Below are 27,849 nucleotides of genomic sequence, written 5' to 3' on the forward strand. Positions count from 1 at the left end.
GAGGTAGTAGTGAGGTAGGGATGTCCTCATCAGTTATATTATATGTAATTAGTATCGTTGGACTCGTATTGAAAAACACTTTCTAATGATGTTAATTTTATACAAACAATATTTATATATTTGAAGTAATTTTTAGTCAAACGAAAAGCACGTAAAACGAGGGCGCCTTATTCCTTGAATCGGAGGTAGTAGGTAGTATCATGCATGCAAAATGCTGATGTGGCAGTGCAATTAAGGATGAGAGAGAGGGTACTAGTATCATAGGTAGATACTGTATCATAGCACATACTACTAGAAAAATTAATGTCAAGTAAATCTTGTACATATATTTGCATTGAGATTCTACAAAACAATTAATATATGAAGATTATGATACTAGTATATGATACCATGCATTGTGGAGATAGTAACATGTAGTAGTATCATACGCATGATACTTCTATATGATACTATGCATTGTGACTAGTCTCATGGTGTTACATATTCTGGTTTCCACACTGACTAGCACAATACAACAGCACACTGACTAGCACAATATAACAGTGTTCAACTGCAGCTATGAGGTAGAGATGTTCGCTGTCCTTTTTTGTGCTAGACATTGATGACAACCGAATGTTCATAATAGAATGTAATCAATCATTCAACAATGACTGCACTCCCCGAGAGAAGGATACGGGTGTGAATGGTCTTCATGTTAAGAGGCATCATCATATGGTAAGTCACAAGCAGCCATTTGATTCTTTGGCTTCACCTGTCCGAGCATCTCAGCTACTGTCTTGCAACGACATTGTTTGCCAGGACGAATGACATCCCCATAGACAGCCATCTCGATTACATCAAGCTCCTTATCTGACCGATATGGAAAAAACACGAGCAAATCCGATTAAGTTTGCATGATATGAAACTCGAAGAGACATGTATGCATGCCAAATAGTGTGGATGAGGAAAGTCATATTTGATTGGAATTCCATGTTAATGCATACCAAATATAGTAAAGATGATGAGTATGTCAGAGGAAAAAAGAATAGTCCAAGGACATTTAATCTGTTGGCAACTTGAACCTCCTCTCGCCAATGCAGTCAACAATAAATCATTGACACCTTGGCTACCAGGTATTGCAGACGGGGAACTGGAACTAGGTTCCATAAATTTGGTATTTGGCTGATCCCAACTTGATCCCAAAACCCACAAATCTATCCCATTGAAAAGCAGATTCCTCTATAACCAATCATTTCCTTCGAATAGGTAACATCTTCCCCAGCACAAATACCCCTTGCAATCACACGATGGCACTCACACCACTCCAACCGCTGCCACGTTGTCGCTGACGGTGCCGAGTGGTCAGTGGCATCTCCTATCCTTGTAGGCATCCTCTACTACCGTGCTTTTTTCCCCTAGGCCTCCTCTGCCTCTCCACGTTCAGCCCTAACCCCGTCGATCGGATCCACAGAAGAATGACGTACCCTATCTGTGTGCTTTGTCAAGTGTTTCATGTTTTGGTAGATCCCGCAGCTAGTGATAACTCAGAGGTTATTCCTTCCACTTGGAAAGTTGGAAGTCATTGTCAAGTGTGAAGAGAACATCATTGGACATAGGAGCATGTATTGGTTACATGTTTGATCATTTATTTATGGAAGGGTTCGAGGAGAAGTAGAGCAATCTACCAAAGGATCTACTGAAAAAATGTTTAGTTACAATTGCTTACCAGTGTAACGCCTTATCATGAATTACAGATTCTTTTTGGTCAAAATGTAGACATTTTGATTATTTTCCATATTTACATTCTACTACCTCCGTTCACTAGTATAAGATGTTTTAGCCTTTTGTAGATTCATATATTTTGGTATGTATCTATTCTACTTTTAGTGTGTAGATTCGCTAATTATGGTGTGTAACTAGTTCACTTTGAAATGCCTAAAACATCTTATATTTATGAACAGAGGGAGATCAAAATGTCTGCAATTGGTATGAAAAAAGTCATAATCAGAATCCTTGTTTACAATTCTAGAACATGCAAACAAGATTTGGGTTTCTATTTATTTTATAATTACAAATGAAAGCCAAGCACAACTATTAAAGTACCAATTTGATCTCTAGAATAAATGGTATTTGAATCTAATTGTATTTTTATCAAATTTAATTAATGGTTGCTCAGAAACTGTTATCAGCATGCGCAAAGCAGATATAATAGCTAATGATCAAACAAAGATAGAGTACTATTTGATTACAAAAAGGATAATATTACTAGTATAAAAATAGGGATAGAGATTGGATTAGTTTCCTTTGAGTTAGAGGTAAGCTTCCTTCGAGATAAGATATGTGCCTTAAGGACCAACTCAGTTATCAAGCTAGCTTGTAGCCTAAGCTCCAAAGCCTCTCTTCCACATCAGGACCGAGCCCTACATCTGGTAGTTCAGGCAAGCGCACTATCCCCAGTGTTTGAACACGTACCCTACCCAAATTAATCAGCTGTGGGCAAACAAAAGCCAGATCTTTCAGGTTTGCATGTTTTATGCCTGAATCTTAGGTTAAATTCAGTCTAGACCCACTCCAACAATAGTAACAAAGGACAAATGGTCAATTGGTTAATCTGGAAAAAAAGAGCAAATCAGATATATACAATCAAAACAATGAAAATAGAACAGCCAGATGATTCAAATGAATAATCAAGAACTCGTCCACACCTCACTCAATTTCTCTTAACGAGACTACATGCAATACTTTCCATAACCACGGGTAAATTTCTAGTAGACAGCAGTAAATCATTATACCCTTTATCTGCCAAGTAATCATATAGGAATGTCTACCATTGTTGCCCAACAACATTAAGCAAATAATGTACCACACGTTAATCTGTTCAAAATAAGAAACTCAGAGCAGAAGCTACATTCAGTATAATTGCTGAAATGTAGGAAACGAAATGTTGGTTAACTCACCGGTGAACTTGACATCGCATGAAAAGCCTTTCATCTCCGCCTGCTCCACCCATGCTTTATCAGACTTGGACCGGTTCACCCTAGTCTGAAGGATTTGGCAATTGTCAACAGTAGACTCCCCTCCTACAACCAGTAAGCAACAGTTAAAACTTTAGCACAAAAACAACTAACGGAATGACAAACTAGTGGGAATTGTTTCAGGCTAATTTAATTGCCAGGGCTCCAAATCTGATAGCCTAAACTAGCATTCGGTAAATTTAAGACTTACAATCCAGCTACCATATGATCCTAAATAAGCCATTAGCACATGCAAAAAAGTAACTACTGCTACAAAGTAGGTGGTTAAATCTCCATCTTCTCTTTAAGCAAGAAGAAGCTGACCTTTGGAGAATGGGACGATGTGGTCGTATTCATAGCACAGGCAGCCGTGGCAGCTCCAGAAGCGGCGACACACTATGTTACCGGCCGCGTCCAGCCGCCACCGCTCGGGGTGTCGCCCTGCCAGCACGGCCGCCTTTCGCCAGCACGCGGTACGAGTCTTCTCGTCAAAGGACCTTGGCCGATCCTTGTCCTTTGGCTTTGAGGGCCCTCCGCTGCTGCTAGCCTCACCGCTGTGCTCTCGCTGGGATGTGGATGGCGCCATTCACCTCGACCCCTTAAGCTTCCTATATCCGCGGCCACGACCGCCCAAGAGGAAGCCCCTAGATAGTCATAGCCTATCTCTGCGAAAGAAGCGAAGGGAAGGGAGCGCGCCGGCGGCCGATGACTAGGGTTAGCCGGAGCTGGAGCCGCCGCCGCCGCGCGTTGGGAATCCGGAGAGAGACGAGGGCGACGAAACAGAGCGAATGAGGCCGAGTTGGGCTGGGCCCGACGAGTCGACCGTGCAAGCTAAATGCGCCGCGCGAGCTGGATTTTCTGTTTCTCCTATTGGGCCGATGAATGCTCCACCAGGTAAAACGCGGGTCTGTTTTTTCTTTTTATTATCATGGTTGAATTGAATGCTAACAAGTCCTTTTTTTTTGCGAAATACAGTACAAACGAGACGCTGACATATATGCAGATATACTCACCCCTATGAATGCACGCACGCACACCCTATCTCTATGAGCACCTCCGAGAGACTGCGTCCAAGAAACTTCATTCGATGGGTCTTGAAATTGACGAAGTCACCACATGCGTCTCGCTGTCGATGGAAACGTCACCTCCCACTGAAGAATATTCCGTCTTTAATGAGACACCAAAGTGTCAAGCTTAGGGTTTGAACTCTGGTGGGCTGAGGGTGTCACTGCCCTCTAAACCACCCAACCACAGGTTGGTTCTCGAATGCTAACGAAGTCTCACTGCACGAGGGCACTATTTTTGCCCAACTTGATTTTTTTTACAATCAATACCATATATTTATAGGAAATAGTACATGGTAAAGATACACGAGGTGATTTCAACTATTACAAAATAAAGTTTTAAAGAAACAAGCAAATCATGAAGGTCTCAAACTCTTTCTTCTTCGATGATACAATCTTGTACTTTTCTGGAAGTAGCCGATGGTAAACACCAAACTATAGACCTGTAAATACCAATAAAGTTTTTCCCAACTTGATTAGTTGGCCACAAAATATGTTTTTAGGTTAGGACGATGCAACACATTGTGTTTAGGATCTCGCATAAGCCCCGACATGGTCACCTCAAATCTCTACTTGATAGCTTACCATCTAGCAATTCACAATGTTCAAATAACTGATGGATAGGTTTGAGTTCAGGGATTAATCGAAAATCGACATATTAACTGATTTAATTAGTCAACTATTAAACGATGATTTTTTTCTTTTCAAAATTACAGATTTCTAGCACTAAAATGTGTTCTACTGGAAAGAAGTATCACCTTAATGCTTGAAACGATGATTTTTTTCTTTTCAAAATTACAGATTTCTAGCACTAAAATGTGTTCTACTGGAAAGAAGTATCACCCTTGAAGAGATTCCAAAGCCTACAAGATGAGGCTCTTGTTGCTGCGGTAGACGTTCACTTGCCGCTTGCAAAAGCGCGTAGAAGATCTTGATCACGGCGCCACGAACGGGCAGCACCTCCGTACTCGGTCACACGTTCGATGATGAAGACGACGTCCACCTCCCCGTTCCAGCGGGCAACGGAAGTAGTAGCTCCTCTTGAATCCGACAGCACGACGGCGTGGTGTCGGTGGTGGTGGAGAATCCCGGTGGAGCTTCGCTAAGCGTGCGGGGAAGAAGGAGGAGTGGGGCGGCTAGGGTTTGGGGAGAGGGGGGCGCCGGCCATCTAGGTGGGGCGGCCACCTTGTTGTGTTGGGGTGGCCGGCCCCCTCCCCTTGGCCCCTCATTATATAGGTGGAAGCCCCAAGTGTTGGACTACAAGTCTCCGAATAAGACCCGAACCCAAAACCTTCCATGTGATAGGGAAACCTACCCAAGGTGGGAATCCCACTTGGGGTGGGATTCCCCCTTCCATGTGGGGGTGGCCGGCCCCCTTAGGGGAGTCCACTTGGGACTCCTCCCCTTAGGGTTGGCCGGCCATGGGAGGTGGAGTCCCTCCGGGACTCCGCCTTCCTTAGTGGTTTCTTCCGGACTTTTCTAGAACCTTCTAGAACCTTCCATAGAACCTTCCGGATCATTTTAAATCTTATAAAATGACTTCCTATATATGAATCTTATTCTCCGGACCATTCCGGAACTCCTCGTGATGTCCGGGATCTCATCCGGGACTCCGAACAAATATTCGAACTCCATTCCATATTCAAGTTCTACCATTTCAACATCCAACTTTAAGTGTGTCACCCTACGGTTCGCGAACTATGCGGACATGGTTGAGTACTCACTCCGACCAATAACCAATAGTGGGATCCGGAGATCCATAATGGCTCCCACATATTCAACGATGACTTTAGTGATCGAATGAACCATTCACATACGATACCAATTCCCTTTGTCACGCGATATTTTACTTGTCCGAGGTTTGATCATCGGTATCACTCTATACCTTGTTCAACCTCGTCTCCCGACAAGTACTCTTTACTCGTACCGTGGTATGTGGTCTCTTATGAACTTATTCATATGCTTGCAAGACATTAGACGACATTCCACCGAGAGGGCCCAGAGTATATCTATCCGTCATCGGGATGGACAAATCCCACTCGTTGATCCATATGCCTCAACTCATACTTTCCGGATACTTAATCCCACCTTTATAACCACCCATTTACGTAGTGGCGTTTGATGTAATCAAAGTACCTTTCCGGTATAAGTGATTTACATGATCTCATGGTCATAAGGACTAGGTAACTATGTATCGAAAGCTTATAGCAAATAACTCAATGACGTGATCTTATGCTACGCTTAATTGGGTGTGTCCATTACATCATAATGATATAACCTTGTTATTAATAACATCCAATGTTCATGATTATGAAACTAATCATCAATTAATCAACAAGCTAGTTAAGAGGCATACTAGGGACTCTTTGTTGTTTACATATCACACATGTATCAATGTTTCGGTTAATACAATTATAGCATGATATATAAACATTTATCATAAACATAAAGATATATAATAACCACTTTTATTATTGCCTCTTGGGCATATCTCCAACAGATCTCCCACTTGCACTAGAGTCAATAATCTAGATTACATTGTAAGGTACCTAACACCCATGGCATTCCGGTGTTGGTCATGCTTTGCCCTAGGGAGAGCTTTAGTCAACGGATCTGCTACATTCGGATCAGTGTGTACTTTGCAAATCTTTACTTCTCCATCTTCGATGTACTCGCGAATCGAATGATAACGCAGCTTGATATGCTTCAGCCTCTTGTGTGACCTTGGTTCTTGTGCATTGGCGATGGCACCCATGTTGTCACAGTAGATGACTAGTGGGTCCAATGCACTAGGAACCACACCGAGCTCTACAATGAACCTCTTCATCCATACCGCTTCTGATGAAGCCTCTGAAGCCGCTATGTACTCCGATTCTGTTGAAGAATTCGCCACCGTGCACTGCTTCGAGCTTGCCCAGCTTATCGCAGCACCATTCAATATAAACACGTACCCGGACCGTGACTTAGAGTCATCGGGATCGGTGTTCCAACTTGCATCGGTGTAACTTGTTACAACGAGCTCTTGGTCACCTCCATAACAAAGAAACATATCCTTAGTTCTTTTCAAGTACTTGAGGATATTCTTGACCGCTGTCCAGTGTTCCATTCCTGGATCACTTTGATATCTGCTGGTCAAACTAACGGCATGCGCTATATCCGGTCTTGTACATAGCATGGCATACATAATAGAGCCTACTGCCGAAGCATAGGGATCCGACTCATCCTTTCTCTTTCTTCGCCGTAGCCGGTCCTTGAGTCTTACTCAAGACCTTGCACTAGTAACATAGGTAAAAACCCTTTCTTACTTTCGTCCATTCTAAACTTCTTTAGAATCTTGTCCAGGTATGTACTCTGTGATAGCCCTATTAGGCGTCTTGATCTATCTCTATAAATCTTGATGCCTAATATATACGATGCTTCACCAAGGTCTTTCATTGAAAAACTATTATTCAAATAACCTTTTACACTGCTTAATAGTTCTATATCATTCCCAATCAGTAATATGTCATCTACATATAATATCAGAAATGCTACAGAGCTCCCACTCACTTTCTTGTAAATACAGGCCTCTCCATGGCACTGTATAAACCCGAAGTCTTTGATCACCTTATCAAAGCGTCGGTTCCAACTTCTCGATGCTTGCTTCAGTCCATAAATTGAACGCTGAAGTTTGCATACTTTGTCAGCATTTTTAGGATCGACAAAACCTTTGGGTTGTACCATATACAACTCTTCCTCAATGTCTCCATTAAGGAACGCCGTTTTGACATCCATCTCGCCAAATCTCATAATCGAAAAATGCAGCTATTGCTAACAAAATCCTCACAGATTTTAGCTTCGCTACAAGTGAGAAAGTCTCATCGTAGTCAACACCTTGAATTTGTCGGAAACCCTTTGCGACAAGTCGAGCTTTATAGACAGTAATATTACCATCAGCATCTGTTTTTCTCTTGAAGATCCATTTATTTTCGACAGCCTTGCGGCTATCAGGTAAGTCTACCAAAGTCCATACTTTTTTATCATACATGGATCCCATTTCGGATTTCATGGCTTCTTGCCATTTGTTGGAATCTGGGCTCATCATCGCTTCTTCATACGTCGCAGGGTCCTCATCATTGTTGTCCACAATCATGACATTTAGACAAGGATCATACCAATCAGGAGTGGCACGTTCCCTTGTCGATCCGCGAGGTTCGAGTAGTTTCCTCGTTCGAAGTTTCATGATCATTATCATTAGCTTTCTCGTTGCCGGTGTAGGCGGTACAGGTACAACTTCCGGTACTGCGCTACTCTGATCAACGAGTATAGATTCATCAATCTCATCAAGTTCTACTTTTCTTCCAGTCACTTCTTTAGTGAGAAATTCTTTCTAAAGAAAGGTTCCGTTCTTAGTGATGCGTGCATTTGACACACGTCCGTTGGGAACCCCAAGAGGAAGGTGTGATGCAGACAGTAGCAAGTTTTCCCTCAGAAAGAAACCAAGGTTTATCGAACCAGGAGGAGCCAAGAAGCACGTTGAAGGTTGATGGCGGCGGGATGTAATGCGGCGCAACACCAGGGATTCCGGCTACAACGTGGAACCTGCACAACACAACCAAAGTACTTTGCCCCAATGAAACAGTGAGGTTGTCAATCTCACCGGCTTGCTGTAACAAAGGATTAACCGTATTGTGTGGAAGATGATTGTTTGCAGAAAGCAGTAAAGAACAATTGCGATAGATTGTATGCGATGTAAAGAATAGGACCGGGGTCCACAGTTCACTAGAGGTGTCTCTCCCATAAGATAAAAGCATGTTGGGTGAACAAATTACAGTCGGGCAATTGACAAATAGAGAGGGCATAACAATGCACATACATGATATGATAAATATAGTGAGATTTAATTGGGCATTACGACAAAGTACATAGACCGCTATCCGAGCATGCATCTATGCCTAAAAAGTCCACCTTCGAGTTATCATCCGAACCCCTTCCGGTATTAAGTTGCAAAACAACGGACAATTGCATTAAGTATGGTGCGTAATGTAATCAATAACTACATCCTTAGACATAGCATCAATGTTTTATCCCTAGTGGCAACAACACATCCACAACCTTAGAACTTTTCATCACTCGTCCCGCATTTAATGGAGGCATTAACCCACTATCGAGCATAAATACTCCCTCTTGGAGTTAAGAGCAAAAACTTGGCCAGAGCCTCTAGTAATAACAGAGAGCATGCAAGATCATAAACAACACATAGGTAATAACTTGATAATTAACATAACATAGTATTCTCTATCCATCGGATCCCGACAAACACAACATATAGTATTACAGATAGATGATCTTGATCATGTTAGGCAGCTCACAAGATCCGACAATGAAGCACATGAGGAGAAGAAAACCATCTAGCTACTGCTATGGACCCATAGTCCAGGGGTGAACTACTCACTCATCACTCCGGAGGCGATCATGGCGATGAAGAGTCCTCCGGGAGATGATTCCCCTCTCCGGCAGGGTGCCGGAGGTGATCTCCGAGAATCCCCGAGATGGGATTGGCGGCGGCGTCTCAGTAAGGTTTTCCGTATCGTGGCTCTCGGTACTGGGGGTTTCACGACGAAGGCTTTAAGTAGGCGGAAGGGCAACGCGGGGGGCCACACGAGGGACCCACACGCCAGGCCGGCGCGGCCAGGGCTTGGGCCGCGCCGCCCTGTTGTGTCGGCGCCTCGTGGCCCCACTTCCTTTCCCCTCGGTCTTCCGGAAGCTTTGTGCAAAAATAGGACCCTGGGCGTTGATTTCGTCCAATTCCGAGAATATTTCCTTTGTAGGATTTCTGAAACCAAAAACAGCAGAAAACAACAACTGGCTCTTCGGCACCTCGTTAATAGGTTAGTGCCGGAAAATGCATAAATACGACATATAATGTGTATAAAACATGTAGATATCATCAATAATGTGGCATGGAACATAAGAAATTATCGATACGTCGGAGACGTATCGGCATCCCCAAGCTTAGTTCTCGCTCGTCCCGAGCGGGTAAACGATAACAAAGATAATTTCTGGAGTGATATGCCATCATAACCTTGATCATACTATTGTAAGCATATGTAATGAATGCAACGATCAAAACAATGGTAATGACATGAGTAAACAAGCTGAATCATAAAGCAAAGACTTTTCATGAATAGTACTTAAAGACAAGCATCAATAAGTCTTGCATAAGAGTTAACTCATAAAGCAATGATTCAAAGTAAAGGTATTGAAGCAACACAAAGGAAGATTAAGTTTCAGCGGTTGCTTTCAACTTGTAACATGTATATCTCATGGATATTGTCAACATAGAGTAATTATAACAAGTGCAATATGCAAGTATGTAGGAATCAATGCACAGTTCACACAAGTGTTTGCTTCTTGAGGTGGAGAGAGATATGTGAACTGACTCAACATAAAAGTAAAAGAAAGGTCCTTCGCAGAGGAAAAGCATCGATTGCTATATTTGTGCTAGAGCTTTTATTTTGAAAACATGAAACAATTTTGTCAACGGTAGTAATAAAGCACATGTATTATGTAAATTATATCTTACAAGTTGCAAGCCTCATGCATAGTATACTAATAGTGCCCGCACCTTGTCCTAATTAGCTTGGACTACCGAGATCATCGCAATACACATGTTTTAACCAAGTTTCACAAAGGGGTACCTCCATGCCGCCTGTACAAAGGTCTAAGGAGAAAGCTCGCATTTTGGATTTCTCGCTTTTGATTATTCTCAACTTAGACATCCATACCGGGACAACATGGACAACGAGATAATGGACTCCTCTTTAATGCATAAGCATGTAGCAACAATTAATGTTCTCATATGAGATTGAGGATATATGTCCAAAACCGAAACTTCCACCATGATTCATGGCTTTAGTTAGCGGCCCAATGTTCTTCTCTAACAATATGCATGCTCTAACCATTAAAGTGGTAGATCTCTCTTACTTCGGACAAGACGGACATGCATAGCAACTCACATGATATTCAACAAAGAGTAGTTGATGGCGTCCCAGAAGCATGGTTATCGCACAACAAGCAACTTAATAAGAGATAAAGTGCATAAGTACATATTCAATACCACAATAGTTTTTAAGCTATTTGTCCCATGAGCTATATATTGCAAAGGCGAATGATGGAAATTTAAAGGTAGCACTCAAGCAATTTACTTTGGAATGGCGGAGAAATACCATGTAGTAGGTAGGTATGGTGGACACAAATGGCATAGTGGTTGGCTCAAGGATTTGGATGCATGAGAAGTATTCCCTCTCGATACAAGGTTTAGGCTAGCAAGGTTATTTGAAACAAACACAAGGATGAACCGGTGCAGCAAAACTCACATAAAAGACATATTGTAAACATTATAAGACTCTACACCGTCTTCCTTGTTGTTCAAAACTCAATACTAGAAATTATCTATACTTTAGAGAGACCAAATATGCAAACCAAATTTAGCAAGCTCTAGGTGTTTCTTCATTAATGGGTGCAAAGTATATGATGCAAGAGCATAAACATGAGCACAACAATTGCCAAGTATCAAATTATTCAAGACATTTTAGAATTACTACATGTAGCATTTCCCAATTCCAACCATATAACAAATTAACGAAGAAGATTCAACCTTCGCCATGAATACTATGAGTAAAGCCTAAGGACATATTTGTCCATATGCAACAGCGGAGCGTGTCTCTCTCCCACACAATGAATGCTAGGATCCATTTTATTCAAACAAAAACAAAAACAAAAACAAACCGACGCTCCAAGCAAAGCACATAAGATGTGATGGAATTAAAAATATAGTTTCGGGGGAGGAACTCGATAATGTTGTCGATGAAGAAGGGGATGCCTTGGGCATCCCCAAGCTTAGACGCTTGAGTCTTCTTAGAATATGCAGGGGTGAACCACCGGGCATCCCCAAGCTTAGAGCTTTCACTCTCCTTGATCATATTGTATCATCCTCCTCTCTTGATCCTTGAAAACTTCCTCCACATCAAACTCGAAACAACTCATTAGAGGGTTAGTGCACAATAAAAATTAACATGTTCAGAGGTGACATAATCATTTTTAACACTTCTGGACATTGCATAAAGCTACTTGGACATTAATGGATCAAAGAAATTCATCCAACATAGCAAAAGAGGCAATGCGAAATAAAAGGCAGAATCTGTCAAAACGAACAGTCCGTAAAGATGGATTTTATCGAGGCACCGAGACTTGCTCAAATGAAAATGCCCAAATTGAATGAAAGTTGCGTACATATCCGAGAGTCACGCACGTAAATTGGCATATTTTTCTGAGCTACCTACAGAGAGGCAGGTCGAAATTCGTGACAGGCAAAGAAATGCAGCAATCTGCGCAGTAATCCAAATCTAGTATGAACCTTACTATCAACGACTTTACTTGGCACAACAAAGCACAAAACTAAGATAAGGAGAGGTTGCTACAGTAGTAAACAACTTCCAAGACTCAAATATAAAACAAAAATACTGTAGTAAAAACATGGGTTGTCTCCCATAAGCGCTTTTCTTTAATGCCTTTCAGCTAGGCGCAGAAAGTGTAAATCAAGTATTATCAAGAGATGAAGCATCGACATTACCTTGGGCTTTACCCTTACCTTTCTTGTTTTTTTTCTTACTATTCGGCTTAGGGAATATATGGCTACCCCCGGGTGTAGAGGTGAATTTTAGGGTGCCTTCTCCCATGTCTATGACTGCTCCCAATAGTTTCAGCAGGGATCTTCCGAGTGTGATTTGTCCTGTTCTCGCGCATTCAATAACAAGATAATCAATGGATATTGTTCTCCCAAGAATGGTTGTATGCACACCCGTAGCTATTCCTTTAGGAATTATAACGGAGTTATCAATAAGAGTTATTCCTTCTCCCCTTCAACAAATCCCCAAAGTTTCAAAGATTCATGAATTCTCTTGGGCATTAGGCAAAATTCGGACATAATATCACAATTAGCATGAAGAGTTTGGTCACCGATAGCAATTTTAATAGTAGGATCCCATAATGAAGGTTCGAGTTCACTAAAACTTGATCAAGACGGTTACGAATATATCCATAATTTTCATTTAAGCGAGATGCACTTGTCTCAAGAGTGTTTAATCTATTATAAATGCTAATAAGGGCTCGAATCAAAGTTATTAGCTGAATCATGTGATGCAACCAACTTCTTTATGGCATTAAAAGCTTGATCCCCATTGCAATGAAGGAAATCTCCTCCCACTAGAGCATCCAAGGCATATCTATAGCGAATCATAAGACCAAAATAAAAATTACTAAGGAGCAAACTTAGAGTCATTTGAGGTTCAACTTTACGATAAGAAGTAAAAATCCTGGACCAAGCATCTTTAAAACTTTCCTCATCCCCTTGTTTAAAAGTAAAAACTAATTCCTCAGGTGAAGAAGTAACAGGTACAGAGCTAGACATGATAACAAAAGTAAACTAAATGCAAGTAACTAATTTTTGTGTGTTATTAATATAGAGTGCAAGACAGTAAATAAAGTAAAACTAGCAACTAATTTTTTTGTGTTTTGATATAATGCAGCAAACAAAGTAGTAAATAAAATAAAGCAAGACAAAAACAAAGTAAAGAGATTGGATTGTGGAGACTCCCCTTGCAGCGTGTCTTGATCTTCCCGGCAACGGCGCCAGAAAAAGAGCTTGATGCGTGCAGTTGACACACGTCTGTTGGGAACCCCAAGAGGAAGGTGTGATGCAGACAGTAGCAAGTTTCCCTCAGAAAGAAACCAAGGTTTATCGAACCAGGAGGAGCTAAGAAGCACGTTGAAGGTTGATGGCGGCGGGATGTAATGCGGCGCAACACCAGAGATTCCGGCGCCAACGTGGAACCTGCACAACACAACCAAAGTACTTTGCCCCAACGAAACAGATGAGGTTGTCAATCTCACCGGCTTGTTGTAACAAAGGATTAACCGTATTGTGTGGAAGATGATTGTTTACGAAAGCGATAAAGAATAATTGCGGTAGATTGTATGCGATGTAAAGAATAGGACCGGGGTCCACAGTTCACTAGAGGTGTCTCTCCCATAAGATAAAAGCATGTTGGGTGAACAAATTACAGTCGGGCAATTGACAAATAGAGAGGGCATAACAATGCACATACATGATATGATAAATATAGTGAGACTTAATTGGGCATTACGACAAAGTACATAGACCGCTATCCAGCATGCATCTATGCCTAAAAAGTCCACCTTCAGGTTATCATCCGAACCCCTTCCAGTATTAAGTTGCAAAACAACAGACAATTGCATTAAGTATGGTGCGTAATGTAATCAATAACTACATCCTTAGACATAGCATCAATGTTTTATCCCTAGTGGCAACAGCACATCCACAACCTTAGAACTTTCTGTCACTGTCCCAGATTTAATGGAGGCATGAACCCACTATCGAGCATAAATACTCCCTCTTGGAGTTAAGAGCAAAAACTTGCCAGAGCCTCTACTAATAACGGAGAGCATGCAAGATCATAAACAACACATAGGTAATAACTTGATAATTAACATAACATAGTATTCTCTATCCATCGGATCCCGACAAACACAACATATAGTATTACAGATAGATGATCTTGATCATGTTAGGCAGCTCACAAGATCCGACAATGAAGTACATGAGGAGAAGACAACCATCTAGCTACTGCTATGGACCCATAGTCCGAGGGTGAACTACTCACTCATCACTCCGGAGGCGATCATGGCGATGAAGAGTCCTCCGGGAGATGATTCCCCTCTCCGGCAGGGTGCCGGAGGTGATCTCCGAATCCCCGAGATGGGATTGGCGGCGGCGGCGTCTCGATGAGGTTTTCCGTATCGTGGCTCTCGGTGCTGGGGGTTTCGCGACGAAGGCTTTAAGTAGGCGGAAGGGCAACGCGGGGGCCACACGAGGGCCCCACACGCCGGCCGGCGCGGCCGGGGCTTGGGCCGCGCCGCCCTGTTGTGTCGGCGCCTCGTGGCCCCACTTCCTTTCCCCTCGGTCTTCCGGAAGCTTCGTGCAAAAATAGGACCACGGGCGTTGATTTCGTCCAATTCCGAGAATATTTCCTTTGTAGGATTTACTGAAACCAAAAACAGCGAAAACGACAATCGGCTCTTCGACACCTCGTTAATAGGTTAGTGCCGGAAAATGCATAAATACGACATATAATGTGTATAAAACATGTAGATATCATCAATAATGTGGCATGGAACATAAGAAATTATCGATACGTCGGAGACGTATCACTTAGCAACAAAGATTTTGCCTTCGGATCTGTGATAGAAAGTATACCTATAGTTTCCTTAGAGTATCCTATGAAGACGCATTTCTCCGCTTTGGGTTCTAGCTTGTCCGGTTGTAACTTCTTTACATAGGCTTCGCAACCCCAAACTTTAAGGAACGACAGCTTAGGTTTCTTATTAAACCATAATTCATACGGTGTCGTTTCAACGGATTTTGATGGTGCTCTATTTAAAGTGAGAGAGTGGATTTGGTGTTCAGCGGGGTACGTACGCACCCCCTAGATACCGTTGGATTTGCTTTTAGATTCGCTCTCCGTGAGTAGATGCTAACAGAGATCAAACGGCCGTGAAATCCCCTTCCGTGAGTTATTAGCGATTAAAATAGATGCGGGTTTCTTCCGCAGAGGCACCCCTTCCGTGAGTTGCTATCCTGCCTCCTCGACCACGACCCCACCGCGCTTGTTCTCCAGCGCTTATCAGCGGTGACGGCCGGCTTCCTTGAGCTCGGCGCAACGCCGGCGCCATGGATCCGCGTAGAACGACGGGTCGGGAGGCTACTCATCGCGTCGTGTAGGAGCTTGGGCTGGCGTCCAAATCGACTCAACGGGGGACTAGGGGCAGCCATGGCGGTCCAGATCTTCTCTCCTCCCGGCCGGACTCGGGGGCGGCCGAGCTCCCGCAGATTCGATTCTTCCCCCAACAGATCGACGGTGGGCGGGCTCCCGGAGTCGAAGAAGACGACCGCCATGGCCTCCCCCTCGAGCGTCCGCCATGCCCCCCACATCGAGCGTTCGCTCGCCGGCAGCGCTCGATGGTGGGCAGGCTCCCGGAGTCGCAGTAGACAGCCACGCATCGCCGTCCGTCCTCCACCGCTCGGGTGACCTCCACCGCTCGACGGATCTGGGGCAGCAGGGAAGATGGGGTTGGGGAGGAGACGAGGTCGGGATGCTTCCGTGCGCGTGCGGGATGGGGTTGGGGAAGATGGGGTTGGGGAGGAGCTAGCTGGGTGGCGGTGGAGGCGCTAGGCCAGCCGGCAGCAGTGCTCGGTCGATCTGCAGTGGATTTGGCGTGTTTTTTTTTTGAGATGATCTGGCGTGTGGTTGGGGAGGACATAATGAGTGGGGGTGGAGGGGAAGAGCACACGCTGAGTTCCCATCTCGTGACGGACAAGTGAACGTCGTTAGCCACGTGTATGTTTCTGGGGGCGTGCGCAGCTACCCATCTGGGTACCAGGTTTCATCCGTTTAAAGTGAATGCGGCTGTCTCTAATGCATAACTCCAAAATGATAAAGGTAAATCAGTAAGAGACATCATAGAACGAACCATATCTAAGAGAGTTCGATTACGACGTTCGGGCACACCGTTTCGTTGTGGTGTTCCCGGCGGTGTCAATTGTGAAAGTATTCCGTATTTCTTTAAATGCATGCCGAACTCATAACTCAGATATTCACCTCCACAATCAGATCGTAGAAATTTAATCTTCTTGTTACATTGATTTTCTACTTCACTTTGGAATTCCTTAAACTTCTCGAAAGTTTCGGACTTATGTTTCATGAAATAGATATACCCATATCTACTCAGATCATCCGTGAAGGTTAGAACATAACGATAACCACCGCGCGATGCTACACTCATTGGTCCGCACACATCGGTATGTATGATTTCCAATAAGTCAGTAGCTCGCTACATCATACCAGAAAATGGAGTCTTAGTCATTTTTCCCATTAGACATGCTTCGCATCTATCAAGTGACTCAAAATCAAGTGATTCAAGTAATCCATCGGTATGGAGTTTCTTCATGCGTTTCACTCCAATATTACCAAGACGACGAGTGCCACATATAAGTAGAATTATCATTCAATTTAATTCGCTTAGCATCAATGTTATGTATATGCGTATCACTACTATCGAGATCTAACAGAAATAAGCCATTCTTTTCAGGTGCTCGACCATAAAAGATATTATTCTTAAAAATAGAACAGCCATTATTCTCAGACTTGAATGAATAACTGTCTTGCATTAAACAAGATCCAGATATCTCTACTACTATAGTACACGAGTTTTTGAATTTGGATTAGCCATCTACAACCGTGCAGAATCAAATATTAGCCGTTGATTTGACCCACTAGGTGAATATCTGCCGTTCATCAGTACACAACCCAATTGATCTAACGGCTGAAATTTTGTGGATTCGCTCTGTACGGATACGCGCCAAAACAAGAGGTTGTAGGACTTTCTAGACTTATCGCGGCGCTGCTTGCTCCCTCTACTATCCCCCAATTATCGTCGGCCCAGGCGCAGAGCTGCTCGGCTGCTGCACACGAAGAGCAAGCGCAGGAGCAGCGCTGCAGCACTGCCGTTGATTTGTAGCAGGTTGCATGGATGGGCAGCTTGCCGACTAGACTCCGGCCAGAGCTACGCATCGGAGTTGAGTACAAGCTTGGTGCTGTCCGTCGGAGAACCGACGCATCCGCCGGTCGACCGGGTCCTCCGGCCCAATTTTGAAGCTGCCCGTCGGAGCAGATGCTGCATTCGTCTGCCGTCCGGGTGCCCCGGCCCGAGTTCAAGCCATCCACAGCCGTAAGTTGTCCTGGTGGAGATTCAGATCGATGCTAAAAAAAATTGGAGATTCAGATCCGTTTCTTAGGCTTCCATCTCTGCAACCCCGCCTCGATCCCATGGGCATTCATTCGACAATGCACACAAACACCGATTTCATGGCTCAATTTAGCAATGTCATGTGAGGTTAAGAAGGGAAAAGGGAGAGGATTTTGTTCGCTCGATTTAGTCGGATGGGGCTGAGGAAGAGAGAGAAATGAAGTTGTTTTCTGTCTGGGTCCAGTGGCAGTACATGAGGCGGCCAACTCTGTAGAGTTTTTTTACTAATCCAAATTGGGACTCCCATAGCCACCCCAAAACTAAATAAACGACTGCACTTCTCTTGCAGGAGTTCAACACGTTGCCTCATTTTTTGTGTGTGTCAAGTTAATGTGTGCTATTATCCAAGTAGCTTGTATATGTGTTGTTTTATTTGTCAATCCGCACTTTTATCACAACTGAGAGAGTGCAAAATTTACAACCAAATTACTTGATCTAGCTCTATTTATTTTCAGGTATGCACAATCGACTTTGAAAATCCATCCAAATCAATAACACCAAAATACCATCGATCTTTAGGAAAACTTGACCAAAATTGTTGTAATGAGTTGAATAGCTCCTGAAAAAAGCTGTTTCCATAAATGAATTTTGCTTGTGTTATTAATCTCCTAGGATCATAATTGTAAAATAGCCGCATTACTTTTAAACCATATTCGTAATCTTATATTAGAACTTGACGTGCGTAGCACGTACCTTCTACTAGTATTGTTCATGCTCAACGCAGGTACAAAATAATAATTATTGAGGCTTAAAACTAATCCCGAAGGTAGATGTAGAGGAAGTGTGCCGACATCGATCACATCGACTTTGGATCCATTTCCAACGCGCATCGTCACTTCATCCTTTAGTAGTCTTCGTTTATTCTTTAGTTCCTGTTTCGAGTTACAAATATGAGCAACCGAACCAGTTTCAAATACCCAGGTACTAGTACGAGAACCAGTAAGATAATAATCTATAACATGTATATCAGATATACCTTCTTTCTTCTTCTTGACAAGGCCGCTCTTACGATCCGCCAAATACTTGGAGCAATTACGCTTCCAGTGTCCCTTCTCCTTGCAGTAATAGCACTCAGCATCAGGCTTAGGGCCGTTCTTAGGTTTCATAGGAGGCGTGGCAGCTTTCTTGCCACCCTTCTTGAATTTTCCCTTAGATTTGCCCTGTTTCTTGAAGCCGGTGGTCTTGTTGACCATCAACACTTGGTGCTCTTTCTTGATCTCAATCTCGGTAGCTTTTAGCATGCCAAAGAGTTCGGGTAACTCCTTGTTCATGTTCCGCATATTGTAGTTCATCACAAAGTTCTTGTAACTCGGTGGCAGTGATTGAAGGACACGATTAATCCCCGATCTGTTAGGAATCACTATTCCCAAGTCACCGAGTTTCTTCACATGCCCGGTCATGGCGAGCATGTGCTCACTAATGGAGCTGCCTTCTTCCATCATACGAGTGAAGAAATGTTTCGATGCTTCATAGCATTCCACGGCCGCATGAGTCTCAAATATAGCTTTCAGCTCATTCATCAACTCATGAGGATCGTGGTGCTCAAAACGTTTTTGAAGATCGGATTCCAGACTGCACAGGATGGCACACTGAACTTGAGAGTACCGAGTTTTCCGAGTCGCGTAAACAGCCTTTACTTCATCGGTTTTAGTTTCTGCAGGAGGGTCACCTAGCGGTGCATTAAGCACATATTGCTGATTTCCGCCAGAGAGGAAGATCCTCACATGACGGAACCAGTCGGTGAAGTTGCTACCGTTGCTCTTAAGTTTTTCTTTCTCTAGGAACTGGTTAAAATTGATTGGGGACGCCATCTCTACAACATATATTTGCAAAAGTTTAGACTAAGTTTATGACAAATTGAGTTCAAATTTTAATTCAACATAATTAAAAATCTAGGTCAACTCCCACTCAAAACAATATCCCTCGCATTGTCTTAGTGATCACACGAACCAAATCCACCACACCTAAGTCCGATCATCACGAGACAAGGTGTAATTTCAATGGCGAACACTCAAAGTGTTCATCATATCAATCATATGATTCATGCTCTACCTTTCGGTATCACGTGTTCCGAGACCATCTCTCGTACATGCTAGGCTCGTCAAGGCCACCTTAGTATCCGCATGTGCAAAGCGGCTTGCACCCGTTGTATGCACTTGTTGATTCTATCACACCCGATCATCACGAGATGCTTCGAAACGACAAGTCTTGGCAACGGTGCTACTAAGGATGAACACTTTATTATCTTGAGATTTTAGTGAGGGATCATCTTATAATGCTACCGTCGCGATCTAAGCAAAATAAGATGCATAAAAGGATTAACATCACATGCAGTTCATATGTGATATGATATGGCCCTTTTGTCTTTGCGCCTTTGATCTTCATCTCCAAAGCATGGACATGATCTCCATCATCTTTGGGCATGATCTCCATCATCGTCGGCGTAGCATCAAGGTCAATGGCGCCGTCTTCATGATTGTCCTCCATGTAGCAACTATTACAACTACTTTGAAATACTACTCAACATGAAATATAAATACAACCATAAGGCTCCTGCCGGTTGCCACAATACAATAATGATCATCTCATACATATTCATCATCAAATTATGGCCATATCACATCACCAAACCCTGCAAAAACAAGTTAGACGTCTCTAATTTGGTTTGATATTTTACGTGGTTTAGGGTTTTCGAGAGAGATCTAATCTACCTACGAACATGAACCACAACGTTGATACTAATGTTGTCAATAGAAGAGTAAATTGAATCTTCACTATAGTAGGAGAGACAGACACCCGCAAAGCCTCTTATGCAATACAAGTTGCATGTCGAACGAGGAACAAGTCTCATGAACGCGGTCATGTAAAGTTAGTCCGAGCCGCTTCATCCCACTATGCCACAAAGATGCAAAGTACTCAAACTAAAGATAACAAGAGCATCAACGCCCACAAAACCATTGTGTTCTACTCGTGCAACCATCTATGCATAGACACGGCTCTGATACCACTGTATGGATACGTTGCATATCTCTACTACTATAGTACACGAGTTTTTGAATTTGGATTAGCCATCTACAACCGTGCAGAATCAAATATTAGCCGTTGATTTGACCCACTAGGTGAATATCTGCCGTTCATCAGTACACAACCCAATTGATCTAACGGCTGAAATTTTGTGGATTCGCTCTGTACGGACACGCGCCAAAACAAGAGGTTGTAGGACTTTCTAGACTTATCGCGGCGCTGCTTGCTCCCTCTACTATCCCCCAATTATCGTCGGCCCAGGCGCGGAGGCTGCTCGGGCTGCCGCACACGAAGAGCAAGCGCAGGAGCAGCGGCTGCAACGACCTGCCGTTGATTTGTAGCAGGTTGCATGGATGGGCAGCTTGCCGACTAGACTCCGGCCAGAGCTACGCATCGGAGCTGAGTACAAGCTTGGTGCTGTCCGTCGGAGAACCGACGCATCCGCCAGTCGACCGGGTCCTCCGGCCCAATTTTGAGGCTGCCCGTCGGAGCAGATGCTGCATTCGTCTGCCGTCCGGGTGCCCTGGCCCGATTTCAAGCCATCCACAGCCGTAAGTTGTCCTGGTGGAGATTCAGATCGATGCTAAAAAAATTTGGAGATTCAGATCCGTTTCTTAGGCTTCCATCTCTGCAACCCCGCCTCCATCCCATGGGCATTCATTCGGCAATGCACACAAACACCGATTTCATGGCTCAATTTAGCAATGTCATGTGAGGTTAAGAAGGGAAAAGGGAGAGGATTTCGTTCGCTCGATTTAGTCGGATGGGGCTGAGGAAGAGAGAGAAATGAAGTTGTTTTCTGTCTGGGTCCAGTGGCAGTACATGAGGCGGCCAAGTCTGTAGAGTTTTTTTACTAATCCAAATTGGGCACCCCAAAACTAAATAAACGACTGCACTTCTCTTGCAGGAGTTCAACACGTTGCCTCATTTTTTGTGTGTGTCAAGTTAATGTCTGCTATTATCCAAGTAGCTTGTATATGTGTTGTTTTATTTGTCAATCCGCACTTTTATCACAACTGAGAGAGTGCAAAATTTACAACCAAATTACTTGATCTAGCTCTATTTATTTTCAGGTATGCACAATCGACTTTGAAAATCCATCCAAATCAATAACACCAAAATACCATCGATCTTTAGGAAAACTTGACCAAAATTGTTGTAATGAGTTGAATAGCTCCTGAAAAAGCTGTTTCCATAAATGAATTTTGCTTGTGTTATTAATCTCCTAGGATCATAATTGTAAAATAGCCGCATTACTTTTAAACCATATTCGTAATCTTATATTAGAACTTGACGCACCTTCTACTAGTAGAAAACAAAAAATTTCCTACCGCGAACACGCAATCCAAGCCAAGATGCAATCTAGAAGATGGTAGCAACGAGAGGATTATCGAGTCTCACCCTTGAAGAGATTCCAAAGCCTACAAGATGAGGCTCTTGTTGCTGCGGTAGACGTTTTTTTGCCGCTTGCAAAAGCGCGTAGAAGATCTTGATCACGGCGCCACGAACGGGCAGCACCTCCGTACTCGGTCACACGTTCGGTTGTTGATGAAGACGACGTTCACCTCCCCGTTCCAGCGGGCAGCGGAAGTAGTAGCTCCTCTTGAATCCGACGGCACGACGGCGTGGTGTCGGTGGTGGTGGAGAATCCCGGCGGAGCTTCGCTAAGCGTGCGGGGAAGAAGGAGGAGTGGGGCGGCTAGGGTTTGGGGAGAGGGGGGCGCCGACCATCTAGGTGGTGCGGCCACCTTGTTGTGTTGGGGTGGCCGGCCCCTCCCCTTGGCCCCTCATTATATAGGTGGAAGCCCCAAGTGTTGGACTACAAGTCTCCGAATAAGACCCGAACCCAAAAACTTCCATGTGATAGGGAAACCTACCCAAGGTGGGAATCCCACTTGGGGTGGGATTCCCCCTTCCATGTGGGGGGGTGGCCGGCCCCTTAGGGGAGTCCACTTGGGACTCCTCCCCCTTAGGGTTGGCCGGCCATGGGAGGTGGAGTCCCTCCGGGACTCCGCCTTCCTTAGTGGTTTCTTCCGGACTTTTCTAGAACCTTCTAGAACCTTCCATAGAACCTTCCGGATCATTTTAAATCTTATAAAATGACTTCCTATATATGAATCTTATTCTCCGGACCATTCCGGAACTCCTCGTGATGTCCGGGATCTCATCCGGGACTCCGAACAAATATTCGAACTCCATTCCATATTCAAGTTCTACCATTTCAACATCCAACTTTAAGTGTGTCACCCTACGGTTCGCGAACTATGCGGACATGGTTGAGTACTCACTCCGACCAATAACCAATAGCGGGATCTGGAAATCCATAATGGCTCCCACATATTCAGCGATGACTTTAGTGATCGAATGAACCATTCACATACGATACCAATTCCCTTTGTCATGCGATATTTTACTTGTCCGAGGTTTGATCATCGGTATCATTCTATACCTTGTTCAACCTCGTCTCCTGACAAGTACTCTTTACTCGTACCGTGGTATGTGGTCTCTTATGAACTTATTCATATGCTTGCAAGACATTAGACGACATTCCACCGAGAGGGCCCAGAGTATATCTATCCGTCATCGGGATGGACAAATCCCACTGTTGATCCATATGCCTCAACTCATACTTTCCGGATACTTAATCCCACCTTTATAACCATCCATTTACGCAGTGGCGTTTGATGTAATCAAAGTACCTTTCCGGTATAAGTGATTTACATGATCTCATGGTCTTAAGGACTAGGTAACTATGTATCGAAAGCTTATAGCAAATAACTCAATGACGTGATCTTATGCTACGCTTAATTGGGTGTGTCCATTACATCATAATGATATAACCTTGTTATTAATAACATCCAATGTTCATGATTATGAAACTAATCATCAATTAATCAACAAGCTAGTTAAGAGGCATACTAGGGACTCTTTGTTGTTTACATATCACACATGTATCAATGTTTCGGTTAATACAATTATAGCATGGTATATAAACATTTATCATAAACATAAAGATATATAATAACCACTTTTATTATTGCCTCTTGGGCATATCTCCAACATATAGTACTCCTCATCTTGAGTGTTTGGTACCAGTCACGCTGTCGGAGGTCATCGTCATACAGTGGAGTGGGTTGAATTCAAGAGCCCTGGACCGTGGAGGTGGGAGTTCCTACAACAATCGAGCGGGTAGACAGGTCCTGGTGTCGGAGAGCACTTAGATCAATCGAGCAAGGAATACAATGGAAAGCGGCTTGGTGCGTCGAGGCTGCCTAGGCTCTTGGATGACGTGAAGCTAAGTCTGACTAGGCCCCTACCCCTAGGGATGGCGATGAGGATAACCACATGCTAACAGGCGAGCTCGGGGTGTGCTAGATGTGCCCACCAGATGCAAACATTTCTCTATTAGCCGGTTGGGGCACGAGCCAAAATTTCTCTACAGTTAATTAGCGTATTCCTGTGTAATCGGTGTGCCACATGATTAATCAGTTCAAGCGAGTAAAACAACCGTTTCAACCAATTCGCCACGCTTGGCCCCCCTAGTACCGATTAATCGGATGCTTAATCATCTAATGGGACAATTTTTTAAACATTACCGGTTCATGATTTTTAGGTATTACAAGGGATCACACACATGTAAGACCGCAACAAATAATTTGATATTACAAGTAATCATACCCATGGTTAAGACCACAGCAAATAGATGATCCAACGATAATGTATTCCTCGAGGCTGTACGATTTTAGAGACGTTCCCCACACTTCCCCGGACCTGAATCAGACCGCAGTCCATGCGCCAATTCCCTCCGTTGGGTTAAATGAGCAGGCCTTATACAGCCCAATCGGGATACCAGCCCAAAACACTACAAACGGGTAATAGATAATCGAGGCCGTCCGTGCATTCCCGAACCTCATCTCAGCCCTCCGCTATAGATTCCACCCTCCCTTATATAATCTTCTCCACCCCCGGTCTCCCTGCCTTGCACGCTGCGCCTAGAACAAATCCAAACCCTAACCCCATAGCACCAGAAGGCCGCGCCGCCGCCCTCCCCTCGCAGCCATGGCTGTCGGGAAGAACAAGAGGATCTCCAAAGGTCGGAAAGGCAGCAAGAAGAAGGCGTAAGCACCGCGCGCCCTCCTTGATCTCAGCTTCACAGAGTTGTTTCTGGTTCTCGCAGTGGGATTCTGATTTGTCGCTCTCTTTGTGTTCGTCTGTGCCTATGCAGCGTTGATCCCTTCACCAAGAAGGACTGGTACTCTATCAAGGCGCCGACGTTGTTCAACACCCGCAACATCGGCATGACCCTCGTCTCCAGGACCCAGGGTACCAAGGTTAGTTTGCTCTGACCCCAACTTCTTCATCTTGTCTCGCGCTGCTGCCGAAACGTTACGTTTCTAGGCCGACCGCTTCGTGTTTTCTTGTTTCGACATGTGGTGCTTCTGAAGATCTATAAGTAGTTCACTATTACCCCTACTACCTGTTTAGGCGATTACTGTTCTCCAGGCCTTGAGATATTCGATCCATCTTTTAATCAGTGTATTATTGTTTAATCCTGTCATGTCGCTTTTTTTTTCTTCTAGTACATGGTGTTCTTCAAACTAGATCTCTTGGGAGTTCATGCAGCAGTCACAACCTTCTGTTGTGTATACTAGTTTATGCTGCATAATGTTGAAATGTTCTATGTAATATATAACTTCTGTTATTTACTTCCATTCTTGGCCAGTTTTGACATGCTCGATGAACATATATACTGCTCCGCTTAAACAATTGACAAGTTGTACCCTGCTGCATTTGCTTAGATATTGAATCGAACATTATTTTGCATCCTCAGCCACTTCAATTTTCGCTGACTACAATAACTCTGTTGTCTATTATAGTTATTTCCCCCAGTTCTGATTAGAGTCCTTTTAGCTTGATTCTGATGGGTTAACTTTTACACAGTTTTATTTGTGTTAGTTTTGTCTTATGAGACCCTTAAGTTTTTTATCGTACAATCTTTCATGAAATTGAACATTTCAATTTGCTCAATACTAGTTTTTAACCGTTCCATTTCACTGTCCATTTGCTCTTTGGTATTAGTTGATGATTCATATTTCTTATTAGTTCTCATTATTTGTCTTCAGATCGCATCTGAGGGTCTCAAGCACAGAGTTTTTGAGGTTTCCTTGGCAGACCTTCAAGGTGACGAGGACCAGGCTTTCAGGAAGATCAGACTTCGTGCAGAGGATGTGCAAGGAAAGAATGTGCTCACAAACTTTTGGGTAATAATGACTGCTGATTGTGTATTCCTCTGCTGTTTGTGTTGTCTTGTGTTCTCTGACTAGTTTTCTGTTGCAGGGGATGGATTTCACCACCGACAAGCTTAGGTCACTTGTAAAGAAGTGGCAGACACTGATTGAGGCCCATGTTGATGTTAAGACCACTGACAACTACATGCTCCGGCTGTTCTGCATTGGCTTCACGAAGAGACGTCCCAACCAGGTGAAGCGTACTTGCTATGCTCAGGCCAGCCAGATCAGACAGGTATTTGTATTTCTGTGTGTTTACATATTCTTGAGATGATTGTGCTTTGTCAAGCTTTGCTTACATAATTATCATCTTGTATAATTAGATTCGCCGGAAGATGGTTGAGATTATGGCCAACCATGCTTCAACCTGCGACTTGAAGGAGCTGGTTGCAAAATTCATTCCTGAGGTCATTGGAAAGGATATTGAGAAGGCAACAGCAGGTATATTCCCTCTCCAGAATGTCTATGTCCGCAAGGTCAAGATCCTGAAGGCACCGAAGTTTGATATTGGGAAGTTGATGGAGGTATATGATCCTGTGACCAATTTCAATCTATGTGAATTTAGCTTTCCTGTTGTGCATCTATTGATGCAATGTGGTGGTTCACAGGTACATGGTGACTACAACAAGGAGGATGTCGGTGTGAAGGTTGATAGGCCGGCTGAGGGAGATGAGGCGTTGGCAACAGAGGAGGTTGCAGCAGCTGCTGAGTAGAGTTTGTGTAGTTTCTTGATTCAGAAGATGTGTCCTGTTCCAATACTTGATTCAGCTTTGATACCTGCTTTTTGATCATCTATCTGTTGGAGTTCAGTTTCTGAGTAACTAATCAAGGAACTTGTTGGCGACTCTGGTTTCATGACTTCCTGTTTGAATGTTTGAATCCGTTTTAGTTTAGTATATCTTCTGTTATGAGTATTATGCACTGCCAATACGCACCCATCCTCATAGGCTATCATTGTTTTGCTCAGCTTGACTCATGTTGCTTAATTCCTTTTTTCCTGTTGAATCCTGAAAGTGTTATACAGTACTATAGTTCTATATGCTTCACGTTTGGAAAGCAATTTCCTTGGAGTACAGCAAGATCATTCGATCCAACGTTACTCAGATAAATCGGCCATTTCAAACTGTGTTTCTAGTTGGTGGAGTCGAATGCGATGTCAAAGTTGACCTCCATGCCAGATGTCAAAGTTGACGAGTAATCCGCTGGAGTGTACATCTAATAAAATGCTCCAAATATGTTAGTAAATGGTACCGTAGTAAAATGTTTAACATATCTACCCCTTATAGAAAAAGCTTCCCGACTTTTTAAATGTAATAAAATGCTCTAAATATCTAGATTGGAATGTATATAGACATGTTTTAGTTATAGATTTATCTGTATTCTAAGAACAGAGGTAGTTTTTTTTTTAGGAACAGAGGGAGTACATACAATGCTCAGCATAATAGCTATAGTAGCATAATACTCGTGTGTTGCAACGGATTAATAACGAAAGATGACTCTATCCAAAAATAGAATAAATGGAATATAATTACAATGTGTATGTATGTCCAGGATA

General features: G+C 43.4%; 2 protein-coding genes across 2 annotated transcripts; one reads left to right on the forward strand and one right to left on the reverse strand.

Moving 5' to 3' along the window:
- Positions 1-471: 471 nt before the first annotated feature.
- LOC124661958 lies at positions 472-3,775 on the reverse strand. The gene is made up of 3 exons (XM_047199847.1): positions 3,318-3,775; positions 2,937-3,059; positions 472-849 (listed from the first exon to the last, which is right to left on the reverse strand). The coding sequence occupies exons 1-3, from the start codon at positions 3,577-3,579 to the stop codon at positions 695-697; spliced, it is 540 nt and encodes a 179-aa protein (XP_047055803.1). The 5' UTR covers positions 3,580-3,775; the 3' UTR covers positions 472-694.
- A 21,221-nt stretch (positions 3,776-24,996) lies between these two features.
- LOC124666095 (40S ribosomal protein S3a-like) lies at positions 24,997-27,149 on the forward strand. The gene is made up of 6 exons (XM_047203446.1): positions 24,997-25,124; positions 25,232-25,337; positions 26,130-26,267; positions 26,344-26,529; positions 26,618-26,818; positions 26,903-27,149. Exons 1-6 carry the CDS (start codon positions 25,066-25,068, stop codon positions 27,005-27,007), a joined length of 795 nt encoding a protein of 264 aa, XP_047059402.1. The 5' UTR covers positions 24,997-25,065; the 3' UTR covers positions 27,008-27,149.
- Positions 27,150-27,849: the final 700 nt, after the last annotated feature.

This window comes from Lolium rigidum, chromosome 6, assembly GCF_022539505.1.
Source record: "Lolium rigidum isolate FL_2022 chromosome 6, APGP_CSIRO_Lrig_0.1, whole genome shotgun sequence".
NCBI classification, from domain to species: Eukaryota; Viridiplantae; Streptophyta; class Magnoliopsida; order Poales; family Poaceae; genus Lolium; species Lolium rigidum.

What these genes read in the sequence shown, in the direction of transcription:
- LOC124661958 (XM_047199847.1), bottom strand. Translation starts at nt 3,579, where the DNA reads ATGGCGCCATCCACATCCCAGCGAGAGCACAGCGGTGAGGCTAGCAGC. An exon ending in CATCGTCCCATTCTCCAAAG is followed by an intron (nt 3,060 to 3,317) that starts GTCAGCTTCTTC and finishes TACTGGTTGTAG; the next exon opens with GAGGGGAGTCTACTGTTGAC. An exon ending in ATGCGATGTCAAGTTCACCG is followed by an intron (nt 850 to 2,936) that starts GTGAGTTAACCA and finishes CATATCGGTCAG; the next exon opens with ATAAGGAGCTTGATGTAATC.
- LOC124666095 (XM_047203446.1), top strand. Translation starts at nt 25,066, where the DNA reads ATGGCTGTCGGGAAGAACAAGAGGATCTCCAAAGGTCGGAAAGGCAGC. An exon ending in ATGTGCTCACAAACTTTTGG is followed by an intron (nt 26,268 to 26,343) that starts GTAATAATGACT and finishes TTTCTGTTGCAG; the next exon opens with GGGATGGATTTCACCACCGA. An exon ending in ATATTGGGAAGTTGATGGAG is followed by an intron (nt 26,819 to 26,902) that starts GTATATGATCCT and finishes GGTGGTTCACAG; the next exon opens with GTACATGGTGACTACAACAA.